Below are 12,071 nucleotides of genomic sequence, written 5' to 3' on the forward strand. Positions count from 1 at the left end.
CACCAGCCAGTTCTTTTAAATGGTTCAATAGTCTATTCTCAAACTCTCGCCCCAAATCGTGGTGTAGTTTTTCTGGAAAACCAAACCTGAGACAATAATCATTGAATAGTTTTTCTGCTACAGTCTTAGCTGACTTATTTGTAGTTGCATAGGCCTGAGCGAAGCGGGTGTAGTGGTCCATAACTACAAGTATGTATTCACACACCCCTTGCATTGCTCCAGGTGCAAAAAGTCAACTGAAACCAACTGAAATGGATGAGTGGTCTCTATGCTCAACATAGGTGCCCGTGCCTGCCTGTTTGGCTTCCTCTGTTTGAGACACTCACAAACATTACTGACAAAGTGTTCAATGTCTCTTTGCATCTTAGGCCAAAAGAAAGGGTCCTTTCTGATCCCAAGTGACCCATTTGTTGGTGTAGTTCATTGAGCACTAGCGGGTGGTAAGCTGAGGGGAGAACTAGTTGTTTTTTGTGTCGAGTCTCTCTGAACATAGTTCCATCCTCTCTGATTTTTAGTTTGCTCCACTCTCTAGCTAATGCTTTAAACTCAGTGCTCTCAGTTTTAATTTCCTGTGTGGTGGGCCTTTTGTTTTGCACTACAGACTCATACATTATACCTATCACGGGGTCTTGCCGCTGTGCTGCACAGATTTCCTCTCTCGGTATTGGCTGAATCATGTCCAGGGGGGAAAAATTGAAAAATGAAACAACAAAAAAATAAAATAAAATATTGCTCATCAGATTATAACAGCTAAAAACATGAAATTTGCATTAATTCGATGACCTATATCAAATATATTCGAACCCAACAATAACACCTCTCACTATTGCCAATATTGATAAAACTAAAAAGAGTAGGCCAACTTATGAAAAAGGCAATGTGGCAAAATGTTGTAATAAAACTATTACAACAACTAACATCTGAGTAGAAAAGGGGTTTTTTTTACTGTAAAAAACATATTTAACAAATTATTTTCATAACTTTTCTTAAAGCATGATCAATCACCCAGGTAAATAAAACCCCAAAAGTCTTGATCAAAGACCACTGATCGATCGTTTTTGATTGATGGCTGTGACAATTTGAATATTAATGATCACAAAGCTGAGGTTACAGCCTATTGTTAGTCTGTGGGCGAGTTTTAGTTATTGTGCAAATGTACTGTTTATAAGATTTAGGGAAACCTCCAGTCAGTTGATACTGAAGAAGTCACTTGGATGAGTGACGAAACATTTCTCTGACTAAAAATGCTACGTCCAGATGAACAGATCCAACCTTTTTGTAATTTTCTGAACTGAATGACTGAGTTTTTATCGAGGTATTCTTCTGTTTTAATTGCACGTGATTCACGATGAAATGCTTTGCTTACTTTGCAACAAAAACAACACTATCAAAGCTGCCCAAAGAGGCTATTCATACAATGAATTATATAATGTACTTTGTTCATGCCTCTATACTGTAAATTATCCACCAAAGCAGAAAAAAGCAACATCATGTTTTCATGCTCCTGCAGCACATTGATGCTAAACGTTCTCAAACAGCTGATTTCATGCACTGACCTGTGCAAGTGAAATGAGATAAACGCTGTTAATCAATAACTTTTGCAGCTTCTGGCAGTCTGAACTTTGGAATAAAACACACTCTGAGTTGTAAGGGCTGTAACAACAACACTGGAATCACACTCACATTTGGTCCAAACTAGCAGCTTCCTCTGAGTGAGTCCAGCTACAGGAGAGAAAAGTGGAAAACTCCAACACTGCTGCTTCAAGCTGCTGACGCTCCACACACTGAATGTGAGTTTGAGCAAAAACACGACTCAAAGGAAGTTTCAGTGAAGGTGGTAGAGGAGGGAGGGGAGCCAGGACTGACTGTACTTCCTGTCTGCTGTTTTCAGCTTCACTCGCAGACTCAATGGCTTCCAGATCAGAGGAGGATCTCTGCTGTCCGGTCTGTCAGGAGGTCTTCAGAGAGCAGAGCATAGTGCCAGTGTGTCACATCTGCAGAGAAACAGAAAAACACACCAATCACAGATTCAGACCCATCGATGAAGCTGCACAACAACACAAGAAGGAACTTCAGGAAACTCTGGAGCCCTTAAAGAAGAAGTTAAAGGTTTGCAAACGAGTTCAAGTGAAGTTTGATCAAACAGCAGAACACATTAAGGTCCAGGCCCGACACACAGAGAGGCAGATTAAGGAGCAGTTTAAGAAGCTTCAGCAGTTTCTAGCAGAGGAAGAGGAGGCCAGGCTGGCTGCACTGAGGGAGGAAGAGGAGCAGAAGAGTGGGATGATGAAGGAGAAGATGGAGGCTCTGAGCAGAGAGATAGCAGCTCTTTCAGACACAGTCAGAGCCACAGAGGAGGAGCTGAGAGCTGAAGACGTCTCATTCCTGCACAACTACAAGGCTGCAGTGGAAAGAGTCCAGCGCTGCCCCCTGCTGGATGATCCACAGCTGCCCTCAGGAGCTCTGATAGACCAGGCCAAACACCTGGGCAACCTGACCTTCAACATCTGGAACAACATGAAGGACATGGTCTCCTACACTCCTCTCATTCTGGACCCAAACACTGCTCATCCAAAACTCATCCTGTCTGAAGATTTGACCAGTGTGAGACGACGAGGAGAGAGGCAGCAGCTTCCTGATAATCCAGAGAGATTTGATTATTACAGCTCTGTCCTGGGCTCTGAGGGCTTTAACTCAGGGACTCACAGCTGGGATATTGAAGTTGGAGACAGTACATGGTGGGGACTGGGTGTTCTAGCAGAGTCTGTGCAGAGGAAGGGAAGCATACTGTCTGGATTATGGATAATATGGTTTGAGGAAGATAAATACTCAGCATGGTCTCCATTAGCAGGATCCACTGCTCTCGCAGCACAGATGATCCAGAGGATCAGAGTGAATCTGGACTGGAACAGAGGAAAGCTGTCGTTCTCTGATCTTGATACTAACACACACATACACACCTTCACACACACTTTCACTGACAGGATGTTCCCATTCATTAGCACTGATGATGAAGTGAAAGTGTTGCCGTTGAAGGTGTCAGTGTCAGTGGAGCAGAGTTGAGGATGATGATATTTCTGTTTTTCCTTTTTTTCTTTTTAAAAATCCAGTTCTGTCTGGCAGCCTTTGCAATCAGAATTATGATATGAATGCACTGTTGTGCCAAACACATTTTGCTTTTCCAAATCAGCTCTGTATATTCTCTATGGGCTCCCCTTGTTTAAGGTTTAACTGTTTATTTTGTCTTCTCTGTCCCAAGTAAAAGATTAAAAATGGTTCATAATAATATAGTGATAAAAATGTAATATTTCAACTGTGGTAATTTATGTTAAAAAAGAGAGTCATTTAGTTAAAAATATATTCTATACAGTCAGCATTAGTTTTTCTGTATCTTATTTTGAAGGAGTAATCTGTGATCGCAATGCATTGTGGAAAGCAGGAGCTGCAGTCAGTTGGGAAAAAAGCATTGTACAGAAAACCTGCCTATCTGTGTTTAAATTTCATCTCCTGTGGCCTGAATCTTTATATACATCATCAAAAGCAATGGCTGTAAGTTTATTACATGTTCTGGTTTGTTTTATATGTTTTATATGCTGATTTAGAGATCGTTGTGTGAATGTGTTTGTACCAGAAATTAGCCTTATCCCAGAATCGGTTTTTGCTTAGAGCATGGTCTATTAACATAGCAATGATGCTAGCAATCGAATATGCATATCAGAGGATTGTTAAAACTACTGTTTATCATTACTTAGCAGCTAAGACTAACTTTGATACATGTTTTCTATTACTAACTATTTCTTTTCTGCATTTATTTCACAATGTTAAAGAGCTAAAGGATATTTTATTTTCTGGTTTATTTTTTAGTTTCACTCAGAACTTTCATCGAGCTATTCAACCCACAGTTGTAAAAGTTGTAAGCCGTCGAGAAGACTGTAATAAAGGAGCAAGATGCTCAGTTTCCTGGCTCATGAAAATTGAGTTTGGCTTGCTGTTGACCTGCGTTAACATACACAGTGTATCCAACACGTAGCGATAACAGTATATCGTCTATGCATGCTATTTTGGTTATTACAATATATGTTGTATAGAGTATGATCCTGTCTACGGCAGGGCAAGAAGGAAAAAGGGAAGAGGCCCTAGATGGGCACCTATGGCCAAAGAGTGACAGCCCCAGAGGGCCAGTCGATGAGCAGCAGATCCCACTATAGGTGAGAGCCGAGACCAGGGTCCCAGTGCTCCATGTGCTGAAGAACTGCCCAGTACACAAGACAGTTACCTCCTGACATGGAAGAGCTCAAAGCCACCCCTGGCCACCAAGGAAGCCGGTGAACTACCACACCACAATGTCCAACCACCGGCCCTGGAACCAACAAGTAAAAATGCCCAAGGTGAAGCGGTCAAAAGTCTGGCTGTACTTCACAACAAAAGATGCAAACTCAGCAGCCTGCAACAAGTGCTTTAAGGTGATACTGTGCAAAGGAGGTAACACCTTGAATCTGATGACGAACCTGGTGATGTATAGTGCTTTTTTTTTTAAAGCCGAGAAATGCGCCGTATTTGATAGCTTGCTGCGAGACCTCACACCGTGCACATCTACTGCGGGTGTGGTGCCTGTTATCGGACCCAGAGTTAGCAACATCTCCTAAGAACCCGAAGAGGAGAGTCCTGGCCCCTAGCCCTGCCAGTGTAGCAGAAATGATGATGGATGATGATGGCAGCAGCAGCCGTTCTTCTCTGGGCGAGTAGCTTAATGTTGTTTGTGTGTAATTTACGTTGAGTAGGCTAATCACGTTATTAAATTAATGCATGTAAGGTGAACTAGCAAACACCGTCGTAGTTACATGCAGCTGTCTTCTTGTTTGATGGCAGATACTCCCTTCACCCTGGTCCAAAAGCCTAAAATGACCATAGAAAAAGTGGAAAACAGCTAAACATGAGACATTTTTGGACAAAGTTAGTGTTTTTTCCATTGTTTAAGCACTGCGTCCATCAAAGATTGATACCATATATGCCCTATAGCTGCAGAAAAGGCTAACATTGTTTGTTAACTATTTCTTTTTACAAAAAACAGCTAAACATGGAGAGCCAGGAAATAACTCCTCCCACCACAGAGAGTAGACTATAGTGTGTAGATGAGTCCCGCGTCTTAGGGCTGTGACTGTGTCACAACACCAGAAAGGAACAAGACACACTAGTCTGGGTCTGGGACAAGCTGCACTCAGCACTGGTTACTCCCTCACATGGACACCCCATCCCATCCCACACAATGGGCCTGCAGGCACCCATAAGTCCCCAAGGTACAGGCCTGAAATCCTAGCATGGCACAACCACCCTACACAGTGAGGCAGCCAAAAGGGGTGCAGACTAACCGAGCACAAAAAGATACCAAGCTAGAGAACAGGCGACCAGGGCGCCAGGGCCCGATGCCCCACACCCAAACCTACCTAGAAGAGGTCAGCCACCCAACTAGAGAAAAGAAAAGGAGAAAAGGACCCATGACCACAAGCACTTCAGGCCCCACACACCAAGATCGCTAGGCAGCACCCACCCCAGTCCCCCACCACCACGAACTGAGGCAGAAACCCAGACCCTCCAAAACTACAACCACAGCTCTTTAGGGCCCAGGAAGCCGCCAGACCTATAAGTTTCAGAGAATGCCTTCATTCACTATTAAGGAACCCAGGCAAATGAGACCACCCCTACATGTTGTTCCTAGAGTATTTAAAAGTAGAATGGGAGGGAGAGTCTTCAGTTTTCAGGCCCCTCTTCTGTGGAACCAGCTTCCAGTTTGGATTCGGGAGACAGACACTATCTCTACTTTTAAGATTAGGCTTAAAACTTTTCTTTTTGCTAAAGCATTTAGTTAGGGCTGGACCAGGTGACCCTGAATCCTCCCTTAGTTATGCTGCAATAGACGTAGGCTGCCGGGGGATTCCCATGATGCACTGAGTTTTTCCTTTCCAGTCACCTTTCTCACTCACTATGTGTTCACAGACCTCTCTGCATTGAATCATATCTGTTATTAACCTCTGTCTCTCTTCCACAGCATGTCTTTATCCTGTCTTCCTTCTCTCACCCCAACCGGTTGCAGCAGATGGCCCCGCCCCTCCCTGAGCCTGGTTCTGCCGGAGGTTTCTTCCTGTTAAAAGGGAGTTTTTCCTTCCCACTGTCGCCAAAGTGCTTGCTCATAGGGGGTCATATGATTGTTGGGTTTTTCTCTGTATCTATGAAGCGCCTTGAGGCGCCTTTTGTTGTGATTTGGCGCTATATAAATAAAATTGAATTGAATTGAATTAAATAATGGTATGAATCAGTGGGGACCAGAGAGAAACTAATAAACGCAGTTCGTCTTTTGAGGAGGAAAACACTATCTACAGACTGATGTGATCTAGAAATAAGATAAGATAAAACTTTATTAATCCATCGGGTGGGTTCCTCTGGGAAATTCGGTTTCCAAAAAGCACAGCACCGACAGAAGTTACAGAGTTACAGAATATTATATATATATATATATATACACATATATAAATACAGAGACAATATAAATAAAATATACAAAGGGGATAAATAGAATAAATAGGAATAAAAATAAAAATACAAGTGAATTGTACATTTCAAGTATTGAGGTCTATTGCACCGTTGACTATTAACAAAGGTATTGCACAGTGAAGTGAAGAGACACTACAGCTTAGTTGTTCCCCCCTCCTTTGTCCTCCTGTTTCCCCTCCCTCTCCCCTCCAGAGAGGAGTTCAACAGTCTGATGGCGTGTGGGACAAAGGAGTTTTTAAGTCTGTTGGTTCTTGTCTTTGGGAGAAGCAACCTGTCACTGAACAGACTCTTCTGGTTGTTTATGGCCGTGTGCAGAGGATGCCCAGCATTGTTCATAATGTCCAGCAGTTTCTTTAATGTCCTTTTCTCTGCCACTGTCACCAGAGTGTCCAGCTTCATGCCGACCACAGAGCTAGCCTTCCTGATCAGTTTTTCCAACCTGGATGAGTCCTTCTTTGCTGTGCTGCTCCCCCAGCACACCACAGCATAGAAAAGTACTCCAGCAACCACCGACTGGTAAAACATCCTCAGGAGCTTCCTGCAGATGTTAAAAGACCTCAGCCTCCTGAGGAAGTACAGTCGGCTTTGGGCTTTTTTATACAGGTGCTCTGTGTTGCATGACCAGTCCAGTTTATTGTCCACCCACAGCCCGAGGTACTTGTACTTGTTGACCACCTCCACTAGGGCTGGGCGATATGACCCAAAATTCATATCTCGATGTTTTTAGCTGGATGGCGATATAAGATATATATCTCGATATTTTTTTTTTAAAGCCATAAGTTAAGAACAAAAACAGAGTTCTTAGTCACACTGTGTCCCAGATGTCACACCGGGCACTTTTATTTACATACAGCGTAGATGTACATGAAGAAATTACTCAAAAATAAATTATCAGCATTTATTAAATAATCATGGTCCATAAATAAAAGAAAACAATGTTGTTTTTGTGCATAACAAAAAGCTCACAATTGTGCAGTCAAAATGTAAACTAATACATACATAATACGTCGGCCCTCCCTCCAAGGGCCGACGCAACAACTGCCTGTGAGAAAATACACACAGTCACAGCAAGACTTCAGACACAAAACCCCGAGGCTTTCATTATTATATCTGGAGACTTTAACCATGCCACACTGGACTCTACTCTGGCTGCTTTTCACCAGTTTGTGAATTGTCCCACAAGGAGCAACAGGACAATTGACCTACTGTATGCTAATGTGAGAGATGCATACAGAGCCACCCCCCTCCCCCCACTAGGGAAGTCAGACCACAACCTGGTTTACCTACAGCCACAATACACACCCCTCGTCCAAAGGCAGCCTGTCACAACGCGCTCCATCCGGAGATGGACCCCAGAAAAGGAGGATGCTCTGAGAGACTGCTATGACACCACAGACTGGGATGTGCTCCTGAGCCCACATTGTGAGGACATAGAAGGGGCGACACACTGTCTTACAGACTACCTCAACTTTTGTGTGGACACAGTCGCCCCTGCTAAGACGGTACGGTGTTATCCTAATAACAAACCGTGGGTAACACAGGAAGTCAAAGCTGTCCTCAACATGAAGAAGAAGGCTTTCAGGAGCAAAGTGAAGGAGGAGATGAAAGCAGCACAGCGGGAGGTGAAACGCTGCCTGAGGGAAGCAAAGGACACCTACAGGAGGAAGGTGGAGCAGAAGTTGGAGAGGAACAATATGAGGGAGGTCTGGAATGGTGTGAAAACCATCACAGGCCACAACACCAAGAAAAGCACAGTGGGGGGGACTGTGGAGAAGGCAAACGAACTCAACAACTTCTTCAACAGGTTTGACCAGCCCACAACCCCCCCACCCTCACCCTCACCTTCACTACAGAGTCCTCTCCCCACTCTCCTACCTCCCTCGCTTCCCCCCCTTCCTGACACCATGACACCCCCCTCCTCCAATCCCTCTCTCAGCAGCAAGACATCTCCCCCCCTCCCCTCCTCCCAAACATCTCCCAGTGTCACAGTGGATCAGGTCAGGAGACAACTGAGGAAGCTTCGCCCCAGAAAGGCAGCAGGCCCAGACAAGGTGTGTCCTAGGATGCTAAAGGCGTGTGCTGTTGAACTTGGGGAGCCGCTACAACGAGTCTTCAACCTCAGTCTGCGACTGGGGAGAGTGCCCGCCCTATGGAAGACATCCTGCATCGTCCCGGTCCCCAAAAAGAACCGGCCTAATGAGCTGAATGACTTCCGACCGGTGGCACTGACGTCACATCTTATGAAGACTCTAGAGCGGCTCTTCCTCAACCTCCTCCGACCACAGGTACAACATGCCCAGGACCCACTACAGTTTGCATACAAGGCGGGTGTCGGAGTGGAGGATGCCATCCTGTACCTCCTGCATAGAGCCCACTCACACCTGGATGGGGGAAAAGGCACGGTCAGGATCCTGTTTCTTGACTTTTCCAGTGCCTTTAATACCATCCGGCCCTGTATGCTTCAGGAAAAACTGAACAGGATGGAGGTGGACCCCTGCCTGGTGGCTTGGATCTCCGACTACCTCACCGACAGACCACAGTACGTCAGGCTGAAGGACATCACGTCTGACACAGTGGTCAGCAGCACAGGAGCACCACAGGGAACTGTGCTGTCCCCTCTTCTCTTCACCCTGTACACCTCTGACTTCTGCTACAACTCTGAATTATGCCACATTCAGAAGTTTGCAGACGACACGGCCATCATGGGGTGTATCTGGGATGATCAGGAAGAGGAGTACAGAAGTCTGGTGAGGAACTTTGTCGCATGGAGTCACACAAACCACCTGCAACTCAACACCTCAAAGACCAAGGAACTGGTTGTGGACTTCGGGAGGTCCAGAGAAGGTCCACTGCCGGTTCAGATAGAAAGGAACATTTCTAAACTGGGACATATGGTCTCCTCGGCTGAACTGGAAAAAACTGTTCATACATTTGTGTCATCGTGTTTAGATTATTGTAATGTCCTGTTTACCAGCCTGAACAAATCCCGTCGTTCTCACCTCCAAGCAAGCTCACATTACTGCTATTTAATTTTCTTTATATTGGCTCCTAATAAATTTTAGGATTTGTTTCAAAATTCTTGTTTTAACACACAGAACACTAAATGATCACGTCCTAGATTATTTATCTCAGCTTCTTACAAAGTAAACTGCTGCTCGTTGTCTCCGTTCAGACTCATGATGTGTTAGTTGTTCCCTGTACACGACTAAAGACTAAGTGTGACAGAGCCTTTCAGTCTGTGGCGCCAAGGCTGTGGATCAGTCTGCCTCCACAACTACGTTTAGTCGACTCTGTGGATTCTTTAAAAAGCAGTTCAAATGTTTCTGTTTTACAGGCTTTCTAATGACAAACATTTTATTGAATTATTATTAATTTATTTTAAAACTACCTGTTTATTTTACTGTCTTACTGAATCTTTATTTTCACCTAATGTTCATGTTTATTTGAGCCTTTTGTGTGAAGCTCTTTGTGACCGCTGTGAAAAGAGCTTAATAAATAAACTTTAATTACTTATCTCTGAAAATCAATCAATCAATAATCAATCAGTGAGTTTGTGCGTTTGAGTTTGTGTGTTGATGGAGGCCACGCTGCTCTCAGAGGACTGTGTGTGGTTGTGGTAAACGTGTGAGCTGCTGCTGCTTCTTCACATGTTTGATAGGTTTCATATTTCCAGCTGATGCTGATCACCCTAACCTTAACATCACAGACCATCCTTTGGTTCTTCTTCTGTTCCTCTGAAACTTCCTGTGTGGTGCCTTTCAAATTAAAAGCCCTCCCTGACTGTAAAGACTGGACTGTGCTGCAGCTGGTGGAAACAGTGTGTAGGTGTGTTGTGTTTGATGGAGGACTGAAGTGTGTCCAGCTGAGCTCTCTGTGTGCTCATATATACAGATGCTGATAAACAAATGTTTGTCTTTGGACCCTGTTACTGATCAGGACCTGCTGTGTGTTTCCTGTCCACAGGTCTACAAAGAGTCGCACTTCCTGCTGTGGTTCAGATGTTCAGCGTGTTGCTTTGTTTCTCACATGTTGGCTCCACGGTCTCTGCTGCTGTGGGCTGATGTCATGCAGCAATACAGCTGCTCAACATCTGGCCTTGTTTTCATCAGCAGATATTTGGCTTTTAGATCACATGATATTTGCATGCAACCTTCAAAGACGTGTGGAGAATTCATTATTTCTTTGAGAGATTTTTTAGTAAATAACAGAAAAAAGAAAGTAAGAGAAATTTTTTTCTATAAAACGTGAAAAATTCCACACACATGTAACTCACCACTGTGTGAACATCACAGGGGAGAAATCGTTTCTCTGAGTCAGAGATGAGTGTCAGTAACACAAAAGTAACACTCAGTGTCATGCAGTGACTTTTACACAACCAGATCAGATGAACCAACTCACACTAAAACATGCATTTTGCTGCACTCTTTACACTTTTTTCTTTTCTTTCTGCTCTTTTATATATTTTGTAAAACCACAAAAAATATTTTATATCAGCAGCAATTTTTCTCAAACTGCTGCATCACAGCTTTCATGCTCTGACCTGCATGTGAAATGAGATAAAAGCTCTTTATCAGTAACTTATACAACTTCTGGCAGGTTAATCTCTGAACTTTGGAGTGAAACACACCCTTAGTTACAGGAAATAACACCACTGATTCTTCTGAGACTCACACTTATCTTTGGACCAAACTAGCAGCTTCCTCTGAGTGAGTCCAGCTACAGGAGAGAAAAGTGGAAAACTCCAACACTGCTGCTTCAAGCTGCTGACGCTCCACACACTGAATGTGAGTTTGAGCAAAAACACGACTCAAAGGAAGTTTCAGTGAAGGTGGTAGAGGAGGGAGGGGAGCCAGGACTGACTGTACTTCCTGTCTGCTGTTTTCAGCTTCACTCACAGACTCAATGGCTTCCAGATCAGAGGAGGATCTCTGCTGTCCGGTCTGTCAGGAGGTCTTCAGAGATCCTGTTCTTCTGTCATGTAGCCACAGCTTCTGTAAAGACTGTCTGAAGAGATGGTGAAGAGAGAGACCAACACACGAGTGTCCAGTTTGTAAGGAAATATCAGTGTATGATCCACCTTTTAATCTGGCTTTAAGGAACCTGTGTGAGTCGTTCTTACAGGAGAGAGATCAGAGAGCTTCAGAGGATCTCTGCAGTCTGCACTCTGAGAAACTCAAACTCTTCTGTCTGGACCATCAGCAGCCAGTCTGTGTCGTCTGCAGAGACTCAGAAAAACACACCAATCACAGATTCAGACCCATCGATGAAGCTGCACAACAACACAAGAAGGAACTTCAGGAAACTCTGGAGCCCTTAAAGAAGAAGTTAAAGGTTTGTGAAGAAGTTCAAGTGAAGTTTGATCAAACAGCAGAACACATTAAGGTCCAGGCCCGACACACAGAGAGGCAGATTAAGGAGCAGTTTAAGAAGCTTCACCAGTTTCTAGCAGAGGAAGAGGAGGCCAGGCTGGCTGCACTGAGGGAGGAAGAGGAGCAGAAGAGTGGGATGATGAAGGAGAAGAT

General features: G+C 44.1%; 1 protein-coding gene across 1 annotated transcript; it reads left to right on the forward strand.

Annotated features, from left to right (window-relative positions):
• The first annotated feature begins 1,653 nt into the window (after nucleotides 1–1,653).
• LOC146578333 (nuclear factor 7, brain-like) lies at nucleotides 1,654–4,047 on the forward strand. The gene is made up of 2 exons (XM_085258545.1): nucleotides 1,654–1,790; nucleotides 1,892–4,047. The coding sequence occupies exon 2, from the start codon at nucleotides 1,909–1,911 to the stop codon at nucleotides 3,061–3,063; it is 1,155 nt and encodes a 384-aa protein (XP_085114671.1). The 5' UTR covers nucleotides 1,654–1,790; nucleotides 1,892–1,908; the 3' UTR covers nucleotides 3,064–4,047.
• Nucleotides 4,048–12,071: the final 8,024 nt, after the last annotated feature.

This window comes from Mchenga conophoros, linkage group LG3 (genome assembly GCF_057382185.1).
Source record: "Mchenga conophoros isolate Kocher_MC1m ecotype Shallow Benthic linkage group LG3, M_conophoros_male_GT1.1, whole genome shotgun sequence".
Classification (NCBI taxonomy): Eukaryota; Metazoa; Chordata; class Actinopteri; order Cichliformes; family Cichlidae; genus Mchenga; species Mchenga conophoros.

Excerpts from the sequence above, each read along its gene's own strand:
- LOC146578333 (XM_085258545.1), top strand. The coding sequence starts at position 1,909 with ATGGCTTCCAGATCAGAGGAGGATCTCTGCTGTCCGGTCTGTCAGGAG.